The 25,259-nt window shown below is 35.0% G+C and overlaps 1 protein-coding gene across 3 annotated transcripts in view; it reads right to left on the minus strand.

Moving 5' to 3' along the window:
- LOC105217713 (protein phosphatase 1 regulatory subunit 3C-B) overlaps positions 1 to 20,931 on the minus strand; it is a 28,525-nt gene extending 7,594 nt beyond the window's left edge. The window contains exons 1-3 of one of the 3 annotated variants that reach the window (XM_011192974.3): positions 20,678 to 20,931; positions 17,306 to 17,680; positions 8,633 to 9,040 (exon numbers count right to left, since the gene is read on the minus strand). In XM_011192974.3, the coding sequence (XP_011191276.2) occupies positions 8,633 to 9,040; positions 17,306 to 17,382 (485 nt within the window). In that variant the 5' untranslated portion in view covers positions 17,383 to 17,680; positions 20,678 to 20,931. The other 2 variants (XM_029040865.2, XM_011193059.3) reach the window with 2 other exon arrangements.
- Positions 20,932 to 25,259: the final 4,328 nt, after the last annotated feature.

Genomic DNA, 25,259 nt, shown 5'->3' on the forward strand with positions numbered 1-25,259 from the left:
TATATGTTTAATTAAATATAAATAAAATATCTAATTATTAATCTCTTTTCAATGCTATGTAATCAAGCAAGCTCGTTTTGATGGCTCTATATGAAAAAAAGTCAGTCAATTAATTAACGATTCAGCGCAAATCAACACACACAAACAACAGTTGGCGCTCAAATTAGCATTTTCTATTAAAGTTTATCGTATGCAAATTAGACATCAGACCATAATTGCCTCAGTAAGCATGCCAAATCACTGAATTTGAAAACAGCTGTTTTTTTTTAACGGAGGCGAGTGACTTTTGTGACTTCAAATATGCTAAAATATGGGGCGCTACTGTCAAGCGAACCTCAAGCGCTGAGAAATAAACCGAATTAGGCCGATCACTGAAAAACATGTCAATATTTGCTAACCTGTTTATTTGTATATGTACTTATATTGGCTATAATCGACTAAACGGTTGAACGCCAATCACATACTTATATGGTAACCGTCGTACTGACGTCACAGTAATTTTAGTTACTTTATCAGCTTATCTACGCAAGTTCGTTCATAACACTTTTGGGCTGCGTAAAATTTTCGGCAAAACTACCAAACTGTTGGGCGTGATTCGCAGCTGATCGGCCAAATGTTGGCCGTCGCAGCGGAGTATTTGTGGCTGTCTGTAGTTAAATTTAGAAACTCGAGTGTTTATTGTGTTGTTTTTTTCGCACGCATGTCTGGCGAAAACGCCTGCTACGCCAACAAAGTAATCTGTTTTGGTTTTCATTGCTGTTTTGGCCATAAATGACTGGCCATTGGCTGGGAAACTAACTCATTTGCATGTTGCACTCACTAACGGCTGATATAAATATAATAAATTCTATTTATATACATATGAACCTGGGAAAAGTGAAATTCTCAAAACAGTTAACTCAAAGACTCTTCAACTGCTCATTATATTATTTATAAATTGCATTACATGCAAGCAATGAGGTCAGTGGCTTATACTGAGGTGCTGCCTGCAAGCGCCTATCAGCGTCTGACCGCAATCTCTGCGTGTGTTGTATCGCTCAGGTTTGCAGTAGCATCACGTTGAAGGCGACGAAGACACGATCACTTTCCTGTGCGACGCTGCATTGTCTAAGTGCATTGCAAAAGTGCGTAGTTGGCGCATGCAGACTCTCTCTTCGACAAGGTTCTCTAAGCCACACATTGCAATACGAGCATTAACAACAAGAAATACACGCAGTCGATCGTGAAGATGATCGCTCACAGTGCGTTCACCGTGTAGTTAGTGGACTGTATGCGTCGAGCGAAAGAAATCTGAAGATATCGAGAAAATTGCAGCGTACTCGCACGCGCAAGCAGATGTGCAGTTTTATTGCTGGGAGCAACAAGCGCTGGCGATCGCATGCTCGATCACTGATCGCTGCACTAAGTAGGCGGTAGGTGGTGCTCTCTGCGAATTATTACATATTATTGCATTTATAAGTAAATGCGTTTGTAGATTCATATATTTTCATTAAAAAACTAGTACGAGTTTTAAGGCATTGCGGAATGCGCCGCGATGTTGGGCTCTGGGCTCTGAGCTGTGGGCTGTGTATCAAGTACTCTCATATGTCTGTATGAGTGAGGGTAAGCGGAAAGTATATTGATTTTTACTTATAAATATGCATTGTGTGTGGTGTCTCGTTTTTCTTTACTTTTATTATTATTATGGCTTTGTCGTTGGCGCTTTTTGCTTTCTCGGCCGATCATGTGGACAACGCATGTTAAATGCTTGATCAGCGCTCATTGCTGGGTGCTGGCGGTGGCTAACAGTGACCGTTATGCATGTATGCGTGAAGCTGTCTGCTGGCGGCGGTGTTTGCGAGATCGCAAGTGGCGACAACCAGCCAGAGCGCTGTCTGAGACAACTCCACTTAACAACATATTATTCAATTCACACGCAACAGGTTTACTTCTCGCCTGACTTGATTGTCGAAACGAATCAAAAGAAGCGGTAGAGGTACATATACATAAGACGTTGGCGTGTCTTCACTATCGCCAGCCAAAGCGGTCAACGATACGCTCACTGTCATTTAAGCGGCAGTGATAAGCTGCGCCGGTCTTTGCTGCTTCTTGATTTCTCCATAAAATTTGGGTTGTCTGTTTGTATGCGTGTTTGTCCACTGTTTATTTTGATTTTTTATATCCACATTTTTATTGTTATTTTACACTTTTCGGTGCGTTTGCCTTTTGCGGCCGTAATTAGTTGTTGTCATAAGAAAGGCGACGGGCCTGCGCGGAACTGCTCATTACAACATGTATGTAGGTTGTTGTTTATTTTGATTTAACAAGTGAAAAAAGTTGCATGCCAATAACAACAATACAGGCGCATGCGCATGCGCCCATTACGACAAAAGCCGGTTAAATGGGCCGCCTGCCGTTTAGGGCTTTTTAGGCCGGTTCAAAATATTCAAAATGATAAAAATACTTTGATTTGTTTGGCTTTTGCTCAAAAGCCTCGTAAGCGCGTCGAGTTGCTACGCTGGCCTGGAACAAACTGGATTTTTCATATTTCAAGATTTCAAAAGCAACAACAACACTAAAGTGAAGAGTTTGAAAAGAGTAGCTTTTTGTTGAAGCCGATAAAATTAGCTACTGATTGCATAATTAGTATTCAAATGGCGCTTTGTTTGAAATTAGTAATTGTTATGCATTATTTATCATTATTTATTTGGAAATTAAAATTTCTCTTTTTTTTGGGAGGCATTATGAGCCATTATTGGGAATATTCTTAGGTATAACTTTTTCGAAAAGCTTTTCACGAGCAAAAGCAAGTAGTCAAATGTAATCAGTACTTATTAAAAATTCTATGTGTGTAAGTATGTCAATAACTCAACCTATACAACAGTGCATTAACCCAATAATTCATACGCTGGTATCAAAAATAAAATTCGGAGCAAAAAAAAAAAACAAAATTGTACGAGGTCAAGAAATTTTGATAAGAATGTAATACATAAATAAATATCACTATGTAAATACATACATACACACTGCCATTTATTTACTATGTACATATTAAAAGCATGTAAACATGCCTACAGCACTGTTACTATTAATGAGTACACTCATGTGTTTGAGATTTTATATTTATGGACTTCCATTAGCGGAACAACAAAATGCGCTAAATTTAATGCATACTAATAGCGCACTAATTTTAATGACACACGCCCGCCAAAATGTAAAATTTTTGTGAAATTTTGAAATATTTTCGAAAATCTGTTTTGCCTACACTCGATCACATGTTGCGCCGTATTTATTATTAGGCAGCAGTGAGCATTTTATTTTAATAATTGCCCATTGGGGTGGCATGCCAAGTGGCGTGATTAATTTGCAGCAGTAGAATTACAAAAGGAAGGAACATAGGCGTATAGATACAGGGTGAGTCATATTTTGGTGAACTTTTGGTATTACATATTTGACAGCAAACGGTTGACAGCTGTCAAAATAAAGAAATTTGTGAAGAAATTCCGGCTTTTAATAAAACATTAAAGAAAAATTAAATACCAATTTTTTATTAAAAAAAAAAAAATTTTTTTAAATAACCGAATCAAAAAATGTCAAAAAAAAATTAAAATAAAAAATTCAAAAAATTTTAAAAAATATCCAAAGCAGAAAATGTCAACAAATAAAAAATTAAAAAAGATATATACAAATTAGGAATTTATAGAAATTTTATTGTCATCATGTGATAACAAATTATCAAATAAAAAATATTTATAAAAAAAATAAAAAAAACATTTATTAACCATAAAAGTATCTACATATATTGAACTCCCTCTACCGCCCTCTGTTTGCAACTCCCTCAAATGCTTGTTGTTAAACAATAATATGGCTTATTTATGAAAAATGTTGAAGTAAAATGCTTAAAAATAACATATTCATTTTTAATTTCAGAAAAATACATGAGTGGGCGTATTAAAAATTAGAGCACAACAAAATATGAGTTCCTCGTAAAATAAAATGCGACAAGAAAATGAAAAAAATTAAAAAAATTGAAATAAAATACAAAAAAAGAAAAACAAAAATCTGGGAGAACACAAAACTAAATTTAATATTACGAAATGTATTTTTGAAATAAAAATATGTTTTTAAAAAGCTTAGTTCTATTTTACTGAAAGATTTCTAAAAACAATTTTCGTAAAACTTTAACCATTTCTTGTAGATGAACAATAATTAGAGTCTCAGGAAGTACTAAGCCTGCAGATGTCATTTGCTATATTCTATCCTTCTAGCTTCTACCTTTCTAGCTTTTATTTTTCTAGCTTCTGTTTAGCCTCGCTGTAGCGCAACGCAAAATTTTTCTCGTCTAGCAATTCTATGTGAAACTGTTTAATTTGTGCGCTATGTTGTGCTGCGTATTTTCAATTTAATTTTAGTTTCGATATTTTTATTTTCATTGAGCGTCGCACTGCGTCCATTGCGGTGTATTTTTGGGTGACACGCAGTCAACGCTGCCAGACGCTTGACGGGCGATCACGATCACTTCACGTGAATCATCCATGATCGGCTGCCCGTGTGGCGACGAGGTGATACTATATATATATACGCTACATACTACATAATTGTAATGTAAACATGGCACACTGTTGTACATATTTATTTAGTTACATACATACATATATGTAATTGTATGAGTTTATAAATAAACTTACAAAGTGATCTTCGTCGCCTTCTTATTTATTTATTTAGTTTTTTAATGCTAAAATGCTTAAAATATCGCGTTTTTTATGTAAACATACATTAAAGATGAATGAACTGAATGTTTGTTGTACAAAAACATATTGTTTTATTGCGTAAAGTGAATTTATCGCGTTTTTTGTGTACAAACATACAGACAAATTTATGTTGATGCTTAATTTTTTTGTATTCAGACTCTCAGGAATATAATTTTTGTGAAAAAATGACTTTCAACTCCCAGAAAAGTAGCATGGAAAGTGGTTTTAAGGTTTTCACAGTAAGTTTTCTCACGAAGCGTCACGAAATTTGTGTGTCAACGTTGAAACGGAAATGCGACAGCAACGCACGTTGGCATGAAAAATCATTAATGCGAAAATAATTCTGTGCAAATTGACGTAAATTGTGATTTATGCGAGAGCAGAAATTCGTTCGAAATCAATTTATACACAGCGTTGGCAAATGCAAGAGAAATCCATTAAATTCAAGAGTTTTTATTAATAGGCAGCGATATTGAAGATATACATATGTTTGTATATATGTATGTGTGCCTTACTGAGGCGCCATTTTTTTTTAAGCATACATACATATAAAAATTGCTCTCCAATAGCCTTCGTCCCAGTTGTAAGCGCCGGCAGTAAAAATCCAGTTATCAGCACGCCACTTTTAGACTCAATAAACGATTACAGCAATCATTACAATGAAATGATTATAGAGCGAATGATTGCGACAGTGCGACGTTCGTAGTCGTTTATGGGTAAAAAGCATAAAGCTTTTCAGACAACATTTACTTTTTTCGGTGTGTGTGCGTCAGATGCAGCTTTTATATGAACTGCAGTCTCACTCTCGTATGCAAGTGAGTATCTGTATATATGCATGTCCCGCTGTAAGTCATTGTTTTGACTATTCGAATGCGGGGAAAAACAATTTGTTTGACATTTAAAAAGCCGTACATCATCATAATGACTGCACGAGCGTTAAAAGGGTGGGCGCGCGGCAGCGGCGTCAGCACACGTGCCCGCACAAACACACATTACAGCTGACGAATGTTCGATTGTAGGCCAAAGTTTATGTGTTAAGCATAAATTACACTTTGCTAGAAAGCGCATTTTAATTAAAATGTTAACAAATTAAATATGTATTAAAAAAACAATTGCTTTCACCACACATTACAACAGTGCTTGGTGCTTAGTTGGGGGAATGAAAGCCTTTAAGGTGGCATATGCGCTACTGTAAGCTCTACTATATGCTCATATACATATGCATTTCTATAACACCAAATTTCATTTATAATTAAGTTTACTACTGTTCGCTGTTATTTTCGCTGGCGTTAATCTTTGCAATTAATCGCCTTTAAATGCATTTGTGCGAATGTTAATGCACGCGATCATTAACAAATCTTGTCATTGATATAAAAGCGACCGCAGTTTGGTGGGAATACGATAATGAGTGTGAGCACAAACAGAAATATACAAAGATACAAACATACATGCATATGTATAAGGTTGAATATTTTAATATTTTTATGATAATAACACACTTAAGCTTATATGGCATGCACATATGCTAGCATATCCAACGCTTATGCGCCGCAAATTATTTAATTTTTGTTATACCCTGTACAGGGTATATTAAGTTTGTCACGAAGTTTGTAACAGCCAGAAGGAAGCGTCGGAGGCCCTATAAAGTATATATATAAATGATCACTATGTTGAACTGAGTCGATTTAGCCATGTCCGTCTGTCCGTCCGTCTGTCTGTATATATACGAATTAGTCCTTCAGTTTTTAAGATATCATTTGTCGGAACTGCCGATATCGGACTACTATATCATATAGCTGCCATACAAACTGAACGATCGGAATCAAGGGCTTGTATGGAAAGCTTCTGCATTTTACCACATATCTTCACGAAATTTGGTGTGAGTGCTCATAGAAATAATTTAATCTCCGAAAAAATTGTTCAGATCGGTTTACTATAGCATATAGCTGCCATACAAACTGAACGATCGGAATCAATGACTTGTATGGAAAACTTTTCTTTTTTTACCCACTTTTTCTTACGTCTTTAGATTTGCTTAAACACATAGTTACTAAAAGAAATGCACCTGTGAAGGGTATATTAGCTTCGGTACGGCCGAAAGTTAACGTTTTTTTTATTATTTTTTCAAAAAAAAAAAAACTTTTTTTTACTGTTTAGCTCATGGGTTATCTGTGCGTCATGTGTGTGATTGATAGTGAGATTAGATAACTAATGACAGAAAATCTGTGTTTAATAGACAGAATCAAGCCCCTTTTATATTATATAGAAATATTCACCAACGTTTTTGTGGCTATAAATACAAATATTTTATATAAAACAAAAAAAATTTAAAATAATCAAAATTTTCAAATGATTTTATGCAGTCGAATATGTATCTGGTATTTTAAGAAAGGAATTTATTGCAGATAGGCATCACGAGTTTGAAATTGAGTTTGAAAATATACAAAACACGCGCAATAATGACGCTAAATATTAAGCGCTTTTAATTTTTTTATATGAAAAAAAATAAAAAGTAAAAAGTAAAATTATTTTAAAATTTAAGGAATTCAAAGCAATTTCATTATATTTCTCAGCAAATGTCCAAGCATTTTTATAGCACACACTCACTTCATCAACATGCACAAGAGACAGACAACATTGGCCGGGAAGGTCGCACGAAATTTACAGAACCAAAAATAGCCGCGCAGCCTACGCCGCTTACAAAGAAAGAAATATTTAAATACTTAATAATAAAATAATAATAAATTCAGGCATTCTCATGTGCACACAGTAGAACGTTGCATTGACTCATCTCAAGCAGACAACTCATGCAGTTTGAAAGAAAGAGAAATTTATGAAAATGAATGCCATTCGAGTGAGTGAAAGCGACCTTCTTGTGTTAGCCGCCAACCGCCCATTGCATTTCCGCGCTTTTCCTACGCCGTTCCCTATAAAAACATTTATGAATTTCCTGCCAGAATTTTGTTTAATCGCTTTTCATTGCGGCTGACAGCTGCTGACGGCGGCAATACATCGACCGATTTTGATGCAATGACGTCGCGGCGCTGACTAAATGCCAACTGCCAACTTTCGAAATTTTAAATAAATATGAATATTAGAAATGCCAGCACGAAAGACAACTGAAACTGTGGCAGTTTGCAGGCGCTTTGAAATAAATATTGCCAGCGTTCATTGAAGCCAAAAAGGGCGCGGAGTCGTTGCCGCACAAATATACCTATGAATGTGAGTTATTGTAGTGAATTTTGCAACATTTTTCAGTTTTGCGGGAAATGCAATAACGTCAGCCGACGACTGATATACCAACGCCACCGCCGTCGCCTATTTATAACGCTGTGCTCCACGTTGAGCGCGTTGGCGTTTGCGTCAAACCAAACCAAACTAAACTAAGCAATTGTGGTAAGATGTGGCACAAACGCCAGAGTCACCACGCTACGAGCGCCTTTTGTGTAAAAATAGCGAAAATGATTTATATAGTCAAAGCGCACGACAAGCGAAGACAAGCGCACACACACACACACATACATTCAACCAGAGCGCCACAAGCCGGTGTCACATTTCCGCAATTGCAGCGCCAAGCCGCCGTTGCACCACAGCGCGTCGCGACAATAAACCGCGGCAAATGCACAGCACAGCGCACGACTCGAACGCGGTGTGCGGCGTTGCCATTAAATGCCATGAAATGCATACCACAGCGCTACAGTGGCCTAAGCGACCCAACGCGGCGTATGAGTAACCGCCAAATAAAAGTAATCACTGCCTGCACGCTGACTGGCTATCATATCACATCTCACTAAAAACAGCAAAAAAAATATGACAACAACAATAACGCTAATGCGCTACTGCGCTTTTGGTTGTTGTCTCAAATGCTTAGCAATAAATATTTTTCTTCGTGGTCCACTCACCTTTGTCCATTACATTTGCAATTGGCGCATTCGCCGCGCGTCTCGCCCGCCGCGTCACTGTTACGACTGTCGCCGCTGCTGTTGTTGCTCGCTGCGGAGCGATGTAGGCAGGATTTGCGGCTAAGGCAAGACTTCGGTTGCAAATGTATGATGGGGGCGGAGAGCGCGCGCGGCAAACCGCCAATGACGCGCCCCTCATGGCCTTTGTTGCTCGCGGTGACGGTGACCGGCAGACGCGCTTGCTGCTGCTGCTGCTGTTGATATGTGTACGGCGACTGCGGCTGTTGATGGCTATTCAGCTGTTGGCTGGCGAAAGCGGCGGCCGCGCTGTTGGCCATGGCCTTCGAGGCGAGTGTGATCACTTGGGGGCGACAATAGCGCGCCGCTCGGTTTGTTTCGTCATTGTAACTGGAAGCACAGAGAGGAAAGAGAAACGGCAATTAATATAAATAACATTAGTGTTGGATGCTTTGAGCGTTTAAATAGAAATATCGTAAATAACTTTGGATACTATTTGTCGGCGTATTATTGTAAAATGTACGGATTTATATCACAATAATAAAAACACGTTGGCGTGTAAAATTATATATAAATGTTTATATATTTGTTTTGTTGAAATGATTTAAATAAATAATTTTTTTCTGTTTGAAATTTTAATTCGAATTATTTGGGATTTTTTTTTTTTAAGATTTTGAATTCATTACACTTATTTTATTGGTCTGTTATTGGCTTTATACTCGAGTGAAAGGTATTAAATAATTTATTTTTTCGTTTTCTGCCAAAATAAATTTTAATTAATTTAATTTCTTAAAAATTTTAAAGCACTTCCTCAATTAAATTGAAGAATAATGCGAACCTTTATACATTATTCACGAGTATAACGGCTATTATAGGTGACTTTTTCTTTTCCTTTTAAATTTACAAAAAAATATTGCTTTTCTGCTGTGTAAATGGTCCCTCCCCCACATGTAAAAATTGAAATTTTTATAAGAAAATTTCCGAATCGTAAATTTTGGAATTTTTTGGCAAAAATTGACCGAACGGCATATCACGAAGCAGTGCAACTGTCGCTAGATTTCCGGCAGTGCAGTCAAGAAGAATTTACAAAAACAAAAATAATGGCAAGAAAAATACACAAAAATTCTGCCAAAATTCTAGACGACATCTTCTATATACAACTAACTGTAAATATCCCTTCGCTCTTTGCTCTCTCTTGAAAGCAGCAAGCAATGAAATCTTCCATAAATTTGCAGCGTTTTGTGTTGTCGTTAACCGCTACATAGCCTCCACAACAAAAATTTTAAAAGCCGCCAACAATAACAATGCGAGCGCTGAAATATTTTGTAGATAAAAACTCGCACAAAAACACACACATTTAGGAAAACATACATACAAACATACATACATATGTATGTATGTACGTGTAATAAAGCAACAAAAAAGCTTTATTAGCTTAACAAAACAGCAAACAACAAACAAATTTTACCAAAAAACGAAGAAAATGCGAAAAAATAAAATGAGAAAGCCAAACAAAAAATAAATCTTCGAGCGGCACGTAGTCCCCAAAATGAAATTAGGCGGTGGGTGCGCAAAGCGTAAACAACATTTATTTAATTTTCTTTTCTTTTTTATTTTCTTCAAGTGGCCCAATGACGTAGATAGATATGTGAGCCTATAGATTAACTCCATATTAAGTGTGGCGGCGGGGAGGCCTACAGCATGTTTTGGCGGTGCTGATAAACTCAACAAACTAAAGCGCAACAACAATAAAAAATGTTTTGCGAACATTTCTGATAGTGTATGTTCAACTAATAGTTGTTGCCTGGCGTTGCGCGATTTGAACTTTAAACGGGCACCGGATTGGCTGCGCCACAAAACAAAAAAACTATATCTTCGTGAAATATTGCTATTTTTATGTGGCTAATTAAAAATGATGTTCTTTAAAAAAAAAACATTGGTTGAAGAATTTTGAAATGGAAAATTTTTCAATTTTATGACTTTTTGATTGTGCATAGTTTTGAAGAATTTGAACCAATTTTTTTTATGAAAAAGTTTTTTGAGAAAAAACAAATTTAAGCGTGAGTTATTATTGGCAAATTTGTTTCAATATAATTAATAATTTTACTAAGAAAACGTTATTTTCCAAAATTTTGTAGCATACTTTTAGGCTGTTAAGACATAAAACTTCAATATTTATATAACAACAGCGAGTGTTATGCATAACAATTATGAGAAAGCGTTATAAAACAAAAACAAAGTATTACAACAAAAACAAAGCATATTTTTATAGTTTTTTTTTATATTATGAGCGAGCAATGTCAACGCCAAGGTAATTAATATTATGGCATATAAAACGTTTTCAGTTTTTGTTTTTTTTTTTTGGCAAATACGCTGCGACATAACCTTCAATGCTCAAACGTATTTGAGTTACTTCCCCCTTCGCTACATGCTCGTTACGCCTAAGTGCACTTGCAACTCACTTAAACAACGCGTGTTCGAAATGTATCTCAGACAATTTCATTTCATTTCATTTTTGCCATTTGTATTTCACTTGCGACTGTTGAGAAACAGTCTTTTAACAGCCGCTAATTGAGAAAAAAAAAACGAAAACAGCAATTGTACACTTTTGTGTCTGTTTATAAGCAATGTATCCGCCTTTTGTTTATCGCTCGGGTATTTATGCATTTGTACGTAGGTATGTATGCATGCATATATGCGTAACTGTAAATCAACATGTGTCGATTCGATTTATGACTTAAGTTTTTTTCGACACACTCGCTCGCTCGATTTTATATATTCGTACTTGTAGACAGTCTGCGTTGCTTTCTTATGCTTACAGCGCAGCAGCGTGCAAATGTTTGCGCACAACTTCACTAAAGTTTATTTATTTATTAATTTTGTTTCACTTATTTATTTTTGTATTTTATCAAGACGGTGAAATATCTCGAGTTTACTTTAAAAGAGTTGATGAGCACGAAAATTAACATAAATGCGCTAAATTTGATTTTTGGATGCTCAAATTTGTGTATGTGTGTGTGTAAAATAGTGTCAAGTGGCAATAATAAACTAAAATTATGAAAAAAAGCTTAAAATAAATATACATACATATATGTATAAACTGTTGAGTTTTGCTAAATTGCCGTTGTTTACTCAACATTTTTAATTATTTTTTAATATTTTTTTATTTTTTTTTTATATTTTTTATTTTTTTTATTTTATCTTTTTTCAAAATCTTTATAATTTTTTAATATTTTATTTATAATATTTTTTTTATTTTTTTGTTTAAATTTTTTATCTTTTTTCAAAATTTTTAATGTGTTTTTATTTTATTTTTATATTTTTTATTTTTTATATTTTTTATCTTTTTTCAAAATTTTTAAAATTTTTTTTTATTTTCTTTTTCATATTTTTTTTGTTTAAATTTTTTATCTTTTTTAAGCGATAAAAAAATATGAAAGCCACACACTATTTTTTGATTTTGTCACGACTTATTATAAACACTGTTGTTGTCAACAGCTGCGGTTCACCACAGTAGGCATACATGCATACATACATATGTACACATAACGGCCACAAAGAAATTGTGGAAAGTTCAAAAATTTATTTTTTAATCTATTTTTTAACTCAAAAAATTAAAAGTTGTTTTTGTATTATTTTAGTTAAAAAAAAAACTTTTTTTTGGAAACAATACCTCTTTTAAGCGCACTTATCAGTTATTTTGCTCAAGAGGTTATATACAGTTAGGATTTTCAAAAAATCGATTTTTTTTGCGTTTTCTTAATATATATATATCTGAGTATACACTCACAAAATTTCAAGTCGATCCGACGAATAATTTCGAAGTTATAGACACATTAGTGAAGGTGCGCCGACTACATGTAAAGTGCTTTCAAAACTTAAAACTCGTTTTTCTCGAAACAGTGTTTTCAAAGTCGATGAGCAAGATTTCTCAGAAACGACTCAACCGATCGGTCTGAAATTTTTACACAAGCTTCTTAACTATATTTTTTAGTAATTAATCGAAGAATTTCCCCATCCGATAAAAATTTCTTATTTTTATAAACAATTAATGACTCGAATTTTGTTCGAAAATCGAAACTTTTGCTTTGAGTTGCCGCCATTTTGTCAAAAATTTTTTTTTTTTTGCTAATTCCTTCGATCAATCACTAGATTATTTATTATATTAATGAAATTTATTTGGTTTTTGCATTTGAGATGATCCAGTCCAGAGATATCGTGCTCACCGCAAGAGGCCTTTTTTTGCGGACCTCTGCAAAATTGGCAATATCAACGTTCCCGTTAATTATTTTTGGCAATAAAAAATATGTGAATATAGTTTAAGGTTGTCATAATATACCTGCCAAGTTTCAAATCAATAAACCAAATAGTTTGCTTAGAAAAAATTCTGGAAAAATGCCTTTTTCTCTACCTCCTAACTGTATATAACGCCTTAATTGAATATTAATAATTTTTTATAATTGCCAAAACACATACGAAAAATACACATTGATTACATAATAATTGTTGTTGTACAGCAGTATGCAATAATTGCAAAGCAAATAAATTTACTGAAGTTGTTGTGAAGTGATGACTTGACATTTTAGACGAAAAAAATAATAAATTTTGTTCATTTTTATATGCAATTATGTTTAAAATATTTCGCAATTAATTATTATTGATAATTGACAGCGAATTTTTTGTGATTTTTTTCACTGCTTTACACACGCATATTGGCTCATTCAAGCGCCATTGCATTATCACATATTTGTTGACTAAAATTGATAATTTTCTTCTAAATTCTGTGTATTAACAGTTCTATTTTTTTTTTTTGGAATTTCCAAAGCACATTTATTTGCCAGCCTTATCAACAATCTATATTTAGCATAATAATAATAATATAATAATAAATGCTTTAGATATGGCGCGTTATCAGCGCTTTGCTTTGCACATCATAATTAAATAAAAATAATAATAACTGCGTTGATCGCACCTAATTAATTCATTTGTAAGCAACAGAGGTGTGTGAGTTGCTGCACTGGGGGGTGGCATGCAGCTGGAGGTCAAATAGAGGACATATTTAGTGTTTTATAACAGTAAACAAATGACATTAGAGTCACAATTCATCAAAATCGGTGGCATAATGTATTTTTTTGTACATTTCTTCACCAAAATATTTTCTAATTTATGCAGTCTCGAAGAGTTTATAATAGATCCAGTATGCATTAGGGCTCAGCAATTACGCAGAGAGCAGTCAAGTATCTTTATATTTGAAAAAGTTATATTAATCTCAAAAATTCCAAATTTGTTTTCAAACAACTATGTATTTCCTCTAAATTCACGCCTCTGTGTCGTGTTAACACCATCGGCAATTAATTTTTTTATTAATCAATAGTTTTAGTGCGTTCAAAGTTTTATGTAGGAAATCCTCACAAATATGTCTTAATTGTTCGCTGATTAATCTCCAGACAGCTGATAAGTTAGTGAGTATTATTATTTTAGCCTCGAGACGTCGCGTTCTGCTGTCTTCGACGCGTTTCCAATTGAACTATGAAAACACTGTAGTAGTGTACTTATGTTTTATCGCATGCAATCTGAAAAGGCACGAGTGTGCACGCAATTTGTTTACCCATTGTTAAAAACACAATCAAACAAGTATGAAATACAAAAAAAAAACGAAAACATTTCGAATGAAAGTGAAATGATAAGCTTGATTGAGTTAAGCACCCCAGCACAGATCGGTGGGAAAGGCCCAAAGGCATATGATATAGACTTTTGTATTCAGTTTAATAGTGCGAGTGAGACACTTGTGTGCAGCACTTGAAGATATGCGAGTCGAAGTTTTCAATTTAAGTGCGAATAACTAAAATATATACTTAAGTAAAATGCGCATTTTTAGTACTTATTTAGTACAGATTCATAATACTGAAAAAAATTCCAAAAAAAATTCCAAAAATATGCTTTTAAAACAAAAATTTGCTCACATACACAAGTGCCTCTGAGAACTACTTAATTTTTATTTTTTCCCCTTTTCATAAAACAAAGCATCCCCACTATATTGACTCATTAGCACGCGCCATATTACTATAAACACACAAATCTACACAAATACCCGACACTAACTATCTGCTTACCCGTGCACTTTCGCACACACACACTCCCTGTCTTCCCCAAACCAACTATCAACAGTATCAACGATTTGCATGTGACATCACAACATCATGGCGCTAGATTTTTTTTTATTAATTTCTAAATCAGGCAAGCCGGCGACTAGATTGGCTAGCAGCCGGCTTGAGGCTGTCAGTAAGCTTAGTCGAGCAATCAGACTATTAGCACGCATCAGCCGCGTGCCTTATCTATAACGGTGTGTACACAACAGTTATACGTGTATGCGAGTGTGTGTTGGTTGGCTACAAGTGTTTTCTGTCTCGTCGTGCGGCGGCAGGGCGAGTTCAAGTGGTTGAGTTTATTAAATAGCGATTATGTACTTAGAAGCTTTCGAACACATTACTAACTGAGCTACATACATACATATCTATACTCGTATTGAAGTTGCCATGATCTCTTTTCGAGGTAATTTGTATGAAAGTAGTGTGTTCCGGTTATCTGCGTCGCGTTTCTTCGTTCTGTTTTGTTTTGCTCACGAGTTTCCTTGTTCAGACGAAGCTTAGCAGCATTAGAAAACATTAAAATAAATTTCATAAGCTGATTTGACATGTTAACAGGCGAAAATGTAGGGGTTTATTAGCTTAGAGTACTTTTCAATGGAACTGGTAATGCTTAGGAAACATAGGAGATTATATATTTAATGTTTTAAATTTCGATTCGAAACCTGTAAGTATACCAATCTAGAGGAGAGATGAACTTTTTATTGATATCGTTGACAAGATCAACAGATCACTTGATCTTCGCATGTTTTTTTTCCATAACTGAAGCTGTCGATCATGTAAATAAACATAAATAAATATTAATTTCCCTCAATAACAACTCATAAAATTGGTTTTGCTCCTAAAATTATGCAATAATTATTATAAAAATTGTTGGTACAAGCATTATCAGTGATCTCTAGATCATGAAGATCACTTCATTTTACAAACTTTCCGCCTAAATATATCGACACCTAAAGCTGTCGATCATGCAAATAATCATAAATAAATATTAATTTCCTTCAATAACAACTCATAAAATATGTTTTGCTCCTAAAATTATGCAATAATTAGTTGAAAAATTGATCATACAAGCACGATCAGTGATCTCTAGATCTCTCTCCGCCTAAATATAGCGACTCTTATTAAATTTCAGTCAATTTCAGCACTTTTCATTTCTAAAACAAGTAATGAGTGTGCAACAATTTTTCTGCTGTTGCTTGAAAAACCTGTTGCCGGGGGCTGGTCTCTTACTTAGTCACATAACATAAAAGTATATTTGTATATATACCTGGATCAATATGCTGACGATTTTCGGTATAAATACGCGCCAATTGACGCCCATAACTTTGATCTTGAAAGCTTGCTGGCTGCTCTAATGGCATTCGAAAGTGTCAAGAGCAGCTGCTGCTAAGCAAATAGGAGCACAAAAAAACACACACAGAAGTATCAACAAACTAATGAAACAAATACTAAAGCGATCACGCCTGGCTGTTGACAAATGTGCAAAAAAAAACCAAAAAAAAAACCAAAAAAAAAAAAAACAAAAAAATCAGAAAAAATAGAAGAAAAATTGCAAACTATTTTTAGCAAATAAGATTTTGCGGAGGTGCTTTGAGTGCACGCCGCCACAAAATAAATAAATCCATGTGGAATTCAAAACAGTTTTGCGTGCGTCGCGCGTGCTTGGCAACAGGATGGACCAGAGCAAAATTCGACAGCCGAATGTTTATATTTCATTAAAATGTGCTTCACTGCGAGTGCCATTATCGTGCACTTAATGCTGGCTGGATCAGCATGCTATTTGATTTGTGATTAGATCATACCACTTGTCTGCTTTGGCACGATCGCTGTTTGTTTGAGAAATTATTTATTTATTTAGTCATTATTGAAATCAAAGTGACAATGTTTTTCGAGTAGTCGAAGTAGATCTTTGTTGTATTTGAAAAAAAAAAAATCGAATATATACCTCTGCATTTGGCTGGCCGTATTGATCCTGAGATCACTCTTCAACTGTATGTGACGCATTTGTGTGAATTTTAATACTTTCAAAAAAATATTCGTTTATTTTTCAATTAAAAGAGGCGCTGCTGCCTTCAAAGAAGCTTCAATTAAACAAATGTTATTCGAAATTCTTAAAAACTTTATGCACGATCACTTTTGAAAAACTCGAAAACTTGCGAAATTACTAAAAACATTAGTAAATATTCAGCTCAAGTGCAATTAGACTTCAGCAGACACGTTCACTACTAGGATATTTCATATTAGGAACACTTTAAGCGTCGAATTTAAAGCGCGATCACTTGTCATACTATAAATTCACCTTCATAACATTTCAACTTAATTTGCAGACACTTTTCTTGAACACATTTTTAAGGCAACTATTTGTGCTATATATTGTAACACTTTTTTTTTTAATACTGCGCCTTTCACTAAATTTAGGACAGTGCAATCCTGTCTGAAAACAACTTTCTTCCTACACAAATTGGCATGTAATAATTCGAGTAACGTTCGCACTTCGATCACTCACCGATGATTGTTCATGTAGTCCGATAGGAAACTGACTGGTGGACTATGGCTAAAGATGGGTGGACTGTGTGAAATCATTTTCTCGGCTGCTGCTTTAATTATAATTGCTGCCTTATTGGCCGTTGTTGTTATTGTTGTTTACTGCAGTCTATTATTGGCTGTCGACTGATATGATTAGCCGCTGTATGCTGATAGACAACGACGTTGAATGCTGAAGCGTGCTGCTTTCTCTGCTTCTGTCAGCTGTTGTGATAGTGCGAATAGTCTCCGGTCTTACCTTACTATCAGTAGTTATTATGTGTTATCGCTACAGAAATTGTTTGTGCGCTGATTGTTTGAATATTCCGCTTGATATGTGTGTATCTCTGTGTGTGTGCTGCAAGTAGAAAGGCAAAAAAAAAGAGAAGCATGAGTTTTACAAGTGATCTTGGCAGTGTACAATATAGACATACAGACATACAAATTCATATCACTACTTAATGCTGCCGCTTATCAGTGATAGTATTCTACTTTTTTTTTACGCTAACGTACTACGAGGAATGCAATTACTAGTGATCATATACAAACTTAAGTGGCATGGAACAACGAATTTCATAGCAAATAAAAACAAATACTCATGAATATATTTTTAGGCTTAATTAAGTGTAACTACATGATTTTATAAATAATCTATAGCTATTTATGGCTTGTGTGGACATCGCTTTTCGTGTGTAATTGGCGTAACTTGCCACAACAGGTTGGGGTTCACGCTGCCGCTTTTGGTTTGGCTTAATTGGCGTGCATTTCGCTTTTCTTTTCCGCCTCTTTGAGTTTGTTTTACAGATATCTGGTTTAGTTTGTGTTTCAGTAATGCGTTTAGTGTGCTGCAAGTGACTCTTCAACTCGCTTATCACTCGTGCGCTGGAGTGGCATGTGTGACGTACAGTTTAAAGTGGTCTGTAGCGATCTTGATCTTCATGTAGGTAAGATCGATAGCAAATGCTCTTTATTTTACTTTTACTTAACCTCACTTGTTATAAAATACTTAAATATTATTTTTACCGCTTGTTGAACGCGTAATACTTAGTATATAACTGAACTTGTTAAGCTGTTGAAGATCAGCACGATCACTAGGGAGCTAAATAATCTTTATTTACTATATTTTTTTAATTTCTGCTGATATGAGTTTAAATTAATGTGTAATTAATGATTTAATTTAGTAACAATTTAGTAAAGCTTTAAGGAACCCACTTTTAAAGCTATTTAGAGTAATAGAGATTGGGGGTTTGTTAAAGCTTTTCTTAATTAACACTAAATTAAATCATTAATAATATATTCATTTAAATCTCATTAAGTAAAAAATCGAAATCCTGTCTATAATTGAATAATAAAGTTTATATGATTATTCAAAGCTCATTGCTATCATCACTACAACATTTAACTTCAAATATTTTTTTTAATTAATTCGCGATCACTGATCCTCATAGCGCCTCAACAATTTTTACATACACTCCTCCAGCTGATCGTTAATAATTTCCGTTGGACATCCATTTTCTAGTTTATTACACTCTTGTCGGTCTTTAAGTGGTGATTTGTAGCCAATTCGCTTGGCTCTTGGCATTATCATCGATTGATTGGCGCATAAAGCGCTCAATAGCGTTGCAAAAATTTCATTTCAACCATAAATTGATCGTTCACCTGTTCAAACGCGCACTTAAACCCAATAAGCAGTTATTCAATAGTCCGAACAAACATACAGACAGACAGACAAACAGTTCGTTTGGTGGAGCATTGAATGCTTGAACGCTAAGGTCGCTGGCGTTTCGCTGAAAAGTTTTGATAGCGCCGCGGCTAGTTTAACTCACTCGGCGGGTGTGTAGTGTGTTTGTTACTTCCTCTTTGCTGAGCAACAAATCGCTTGCACTCTTTCTCCAACTACCATAGTGCGAATCAAAACATATGTTCGTATTATTGTAGTAAATAAATATGTGCTCGTGAGTATGATTTTTATATTTCTTTTTGTTCAATAATACTTCAAGTTTGACGTTTTAGGCTTGTTATTGTTGTTGCTATTGTTATTGCTGTCGTTTTGTGTCCATCACACGCTGTTATTATTGACAGACACACACACAAGCACACATGGCGCACTGCCATCAGCTGTTTGAAAGCGGCTTAATTATGTTTGTTGTGTAGTCATTAATTGCCGCTCAGCTGTCGCCGCTGATAAAGCCCCCCCCCCACGCCACTTTAGGAGCATGTAATGTGCGTTTGTTATTGGAAAGCGTCGCTCACGTGTAGACTATGTATAGTTGTTGTTGTTGTTGCTCCAAGTGTTTCTGTTTGCGCATTTTTTAATTTGTTGCTAATTTTCCTGTTAACGCTCAACTGTTGGCGTTGTTTAACGCGTACAGGTGCAAGTCGAAATACACAAAACATAACTACTTACGTACGTAACGTAAGCGTGTGCGTAAAGGTTGTTCGCTGCGTTTCGTTAGTAACGCAAGTGAGTTCTGGATTAGTCAGCCTGTTTCTCAGCGTGCTAAATCATAGCTATTTTGATAGCAGTGCATTAGTCATACAACAGCAGTGATAACACTTTTTATTTTCGAACTTCTTAAGTGTTTGGCTAATTTTTTGAAAGAAAGCATGATGTGCGGAAAATTAATTATTTTCTATTGTTTTGTGGCACATATTTCAGTTATTTTTTATTATTTTGTCACACTTTAACATTACGAAGCGAGTTTGTGTTTAATATTTTTTTTATATTTTGATAGCTAAAGTCATTTTAAAGTTTTCATATTGAACTATATATTTTTACGTTTTCAATTTCGTTTTCACTACCACCACAAATTTACAGCGTCGCCCATACTTATTATCTGCAGCTCACTTATAATTAACGCAGGGGATTTTTCTCGCATTTTCCATGTCACACACGCCGTCAGCCGACGCTATTTAATTGTAGACTCTTCGCATTCTGGTTTTTTAATAATTCGTATTTTGCTGGCACAAAAGGATATTTGACTATATATAAATATATATGTTGTGTATATAAAATGAAAATGAATTATGGGCGCCCAAAATCTGGCACAAGCCACATGAACAGATCGCTGGCGATCACGCTGACGCGTCGTGCTCGTAACTAAACGAAAAAGCTAAAGCTAATTGAGCAACGCATTTCGAGCAGCTTACGACGGCCATAAGCAGACAAAAAAAAATTAAAAATACCATAATATATGAACACTAAATGCATTTGCCAGTTCAAGATCCTGTTTCTATATATATTTTTGTGATATTTTACAGCACAGCAATTGACAGGATCTGTACGTTTTTCATACTAAACACACGCTGAATTTCATATAATTATTTTCTTCGCTATATTTTTACTGCAACGTACCGTATCGTATTATCAAATTTTCTTGTGTACTTTTTATTATTCTGTTGTTGTTGTTAAGTTATGTTTATTCTGCGTTTAATTACGTTCAATTATGTTTTAATTTTGGTTTTTATATAATTTAATGGCGATCGTTGCCGATCTTGGGTTTAGACGATTTTCTGTTCTGTTTTTGTTTTGATTTTTTGGATTTTTGTAAACCGTGCGCGTTTACTGCACCAGCGTGTACGTTCGCTTCGGTGTGGAGCAGACGAATGTCGAGCTGTTGCCGGTGACTCGCCAACAAAACTCACCCAAACGCTGAAAATCGACTCGATCGACTGAACAACCAGCCAACAACCAACCGACGCGCCGTACCTCCGAGCGAAACCGTCGTCAACCGAATGGTTGTTGTTGTTTTTAATTTGACACTCATACTAACACTACCAACGAGTGCATAATAAACTCACTCATATTTGCTTTGTGTGGTGTGCGGTGTTGTTGTAATGTACCTACTCCTAGAGGAATAATGAGCAGCTGTTCATATATATCTCAAACAGCTTCGTTGGGAGGCAAGCGGGCTGATATATAACAAGCAGCCGCAATGGCTGGTAGGCAGGTAAGGCCGTGGTCTGCGGTTTGAGAAGACAGAGCTCAGTTGTCTGTATATTTGTAAGAGCACTCTAGCCGTGCTTTACAACCACACATGGGTGCCCGCTATCACACGAGTACCACGAGCAGTAAATGCTGTAGTTATCGCCTATGAACAGTATGCTGTCGTATCGAAAAGTCTGTGTATATTTGTTTTATCTAATCGTTCTCATAAAGCTTTGTTAGTTACGGTGCATGCGGTGTGAAATAAGTGGATCTCTTTTATTGGGCAAAGTTATGAAGTCCGAAAACTGCACAAATCGTGATCTTGATAAATAAGCATTATTCGATGAAGCACTGTTCCCAGAAAATAATTTTTTGAAACACTTGATCTGATTTGGTTTGGAAATACTATATTATCCATATTACGGAACTCGATTAAGAACTGTTCCCAGCAAATTATTCTTTCACTGGGAACAATTCACTCTCACTTTATGGAACAATTTGATGTGTTCGAACTGGAAACACTATACCATCCTCATATGAAACGGTAACTTTTATACATGGATTCACCGATCTAAAAAAAATATTTTATTTAAAATTCATAGATCATAGGTTCAATGGACATTAGTTGAAGTTGAAGGGCCTTTTCTTGATAGAAACCATGAGCTTGATTATTATTTTTATGAAACGATACTGTACCAAAGTCATTAAGTGGCTCCAACTTCGCGGAGCATTGTATAATTAAATTTATTTAATATTTCAGTGTCTCTAGTAGAACGCTTAACGTTTCACCATTTGGACCCTTCAAAGAAGATTATTCAGGTATTCATAGGAAAAGGTGGGTTTGACAGAAGCATTACCTACAGTTGAAAATCAAGACATGAGTGACATTATAACTAGTTTCAATAACATATCTAACTTTCAATTATCATTTAAGCATTCTTCAATTTGAATTGAGTACAATTGAAACAGTCTTTGGTTTCTTGGATATATTACTTAAATATATTTACTGACAAATATGTGATAATAATTAGAATTAATAATTCTTTCTTCCAAAAAAAAGGAATTGTTGTCTCACTGTTTTCATTTCTTCAAGCAACCTATGCTGTCTTCATGATAAAAAAGTTGCTTGTTTTCATCAATCACCTGATTTTATCGACTTTTTACGACAAAGTTTAATTAATATATCACTGATAGTATTGTTAACTTTTTTCCAATAAATTTCTTTCATATACAAACACTGTTTTGTGAATATCAACGCTTTGAGTAACACGAACAATGCCAGAGAAATTCATAAAATATGCTCTGTGGTTTGCTGTTGACTCTCTATATAATGACTATATACATATATGTATATAAATAAATATGTAAGTATAAATCTACTCGAACGCATTTAATTAAGTACATATGTTTCAATTCGATACTAAGCATACATATGTTAACATTTTTTACATAAAACAGCACATAATGCACTTGGTTGAGAGCCGGAATGCAATTGAGTGAATGTGCAACACATACACAGATACAAATACATGCATATAATGATCATGCTGTGGTTGTCAGAGAGTGCAACAGGGCAGGCTTTCAGTTTTTATTTAACTTTTTGCGTACGTGACTAAATGAGGGTTGCCATGTGGCTGTGTTGTTCAAATAAAAGGCAGATGTGTTGGGTAAATATATGTACATGTATGTGAAAAATATATACGGAGTTGATTAACAAAATAATCTATGAATCCGTGAGCTTTAATCACTTATGATTATATCAAAATAAAAAAAAAAATTATTTTACAGGAAAAAATTAAAATTATTTAATTTTAGGATTTTTTCGATTTTTACAATTTATTTATTTAAAATTAGGTTTCGATTTTTTATATTAAAATAATTTTATTGTTTTATATGTTTTAAAGAGAATATATAAATAAATAATAATTAAATAACCAAAAAAATATTTCTGAGAGCCCATCTGTTATGGTTGAGTTGTGACCCCTCAAACCATAGACAATCAGATGAAAATCATGGTTATTGAAAACTCTCGAATTTATTTCCTTTCCGTCTTGCCATATCTTACTAACACACCCTGGAGTTAAATATATATTATGATGTGTAAATCACGCTACGACACGCCCACTTTTCTCTAACTCACTACTGTAAACCATTTTCCAGTGACAATGGTTAACTATCATTAATTACCAGCTTCTGTGGCACACATATTTTAGTCTTCAAATGCTAACTAAACTAGCTTTAACTCACTAACCACTAAGTCACGCTGTCAGCACAGAGCAATAAAATAAACATAAATCAACAGCCGACGCTTGCAACTCCACTAATTAAGGTGCTGTTGGCAGCTCTATTTCGCCTAGCAATCCGGGGAGTTTATAGCGAGCGGATCCATGTACGAGTATTTAAGTGGTGTGCGAGTGTGTGTTGTTGTTTTGCAATTTGCCGGCAATTGTTGTAGCTGTTGTTGTGTATGTATGGTAGCCACTGTCATGTCGCGTTGCAGTAATTTATGGACTGCACTGATTATAGACTTTCCGATGAGCGTCAACAGTTTACACAGATGTTCAGACAACGCCGCTATTTTTAAGCACTCACACACATGCATACATATGTATGTAAATGTGTGCGCGTATCTGTGTGAGCGGCAAACAGATACAATTACAGTGAATGTAAAAACTCATTACGAGTATTGAGTGAGTTTTTCTTCTACTTATTTCAATGACTCTGTAGCACCAACTCCGAGTGAACAACACTCGTGGAGCATCAGCAAACAACGCAGATAACCGGTGTCACACCGACTGCCGACTGCCGGTCGCCTGCATGTATGGCCCGGAGTGACCAATTTTCGAAACTTGTCTTTGCCTTTTCCATTTTATCTGCCGTACTGCCGGACCGGCTTTGTTCAACTGAGCGCTGTGCGTTGCCTTTTTGTTGTTATCTCTTTTCAGCGATATTTTTGTTTTGGTGGAAATATCAACGCCTCTGTGCCACATGCAGCGCTGATCGCACAAGCGTGCGAGAGTTGGGCCGTTCAAATTTTCCTGCGGCAAACGTCAATTTCACGCATTTCAAAAAGGTAGCCGCCCAACACACACACGCGTACAACCACTAATAATCACTTAATTTATGAAGTTTTATTGTTACCATTTTGTTTTGCGGTCGAACAATTGACCGCCCGGCACGGCCAAAGACTAGATATCGGAAGTGTCTTTTTTGTTGTGTGCAGCGATTAGTGGATAAAATATATTATTTATAACAGGTTGCGGTGCCTAAGTCCATACGAAATACAAGCGCTTCAAACGCATTTGTATGGCTTTCTAGCAAGCGTTTGGGAGTCCAGTCTCAATAGACGCCGAGATGCCGCGCCAGTAGTGTAGTCTTTTGTAGTTTCTAAAAGTTTTGCTTACGGTGCTTTGGTACTTTCCGTACAAAAGGTTATCTGCTAAACATTTAATTAGTTTATTAGCAGGATTTGCTTATCAGCAACACTGTGCTCTGCGCTGCACCTAGCTTGTTTGCTTGTGACCAAGCGCCCATATAGTGACTGGGTTCATAAAAGTCAATCCCGCTATTTTTACTAAGAATAGTAATAGAGCTTACTGTAGAACTTTACTTAATTAGAAATATGTAATATATAAAAAATAAATTATATATGTATGTATGTATAATATATAAACTTATAATGTTTTGAAAACAAGATTTTTGTAAAAATGAAAAAAAAAATAGAAAAAAAACTTTTACACTTCAGAAGGCTTTGACCAGCCTATTATTAAGTGAAGTAATAACTTCATTACCGAAATCGAAAAACTCGGCCCAAAACTGTCGAATTGCATATAGCCACACACAGGGATATATGTATAAGTATATATGATACACTATTTTTGATAACTTCAAAGAGTCAACGAACTGTTGATCTTAGCCACTAACGTTTCGTGAAAAAAATACTATAAAACCGCTTTGGTTAGAACTAGAAATATTTGCAATGGTTTGAGATAATGAATACTGTCTCCGA

The sequence above is a fragment of the Zeugodacus cucurbitae genome, chromosome 4 (genome assembly GCF_028554725.1).
Source record: "Zeugodacus cucurbitae isolate PBARC_wt_2022May chromosome 4, idZeuCucr1.2, whole genome shotgun sequence".
Classification (NCBI taxonomy): Eukaryota; Metazoa; Arthropoda; class Insecta; order Diptera; family Tephritidae; genus Zeugodacus; species Zeugodacus cucurbitae.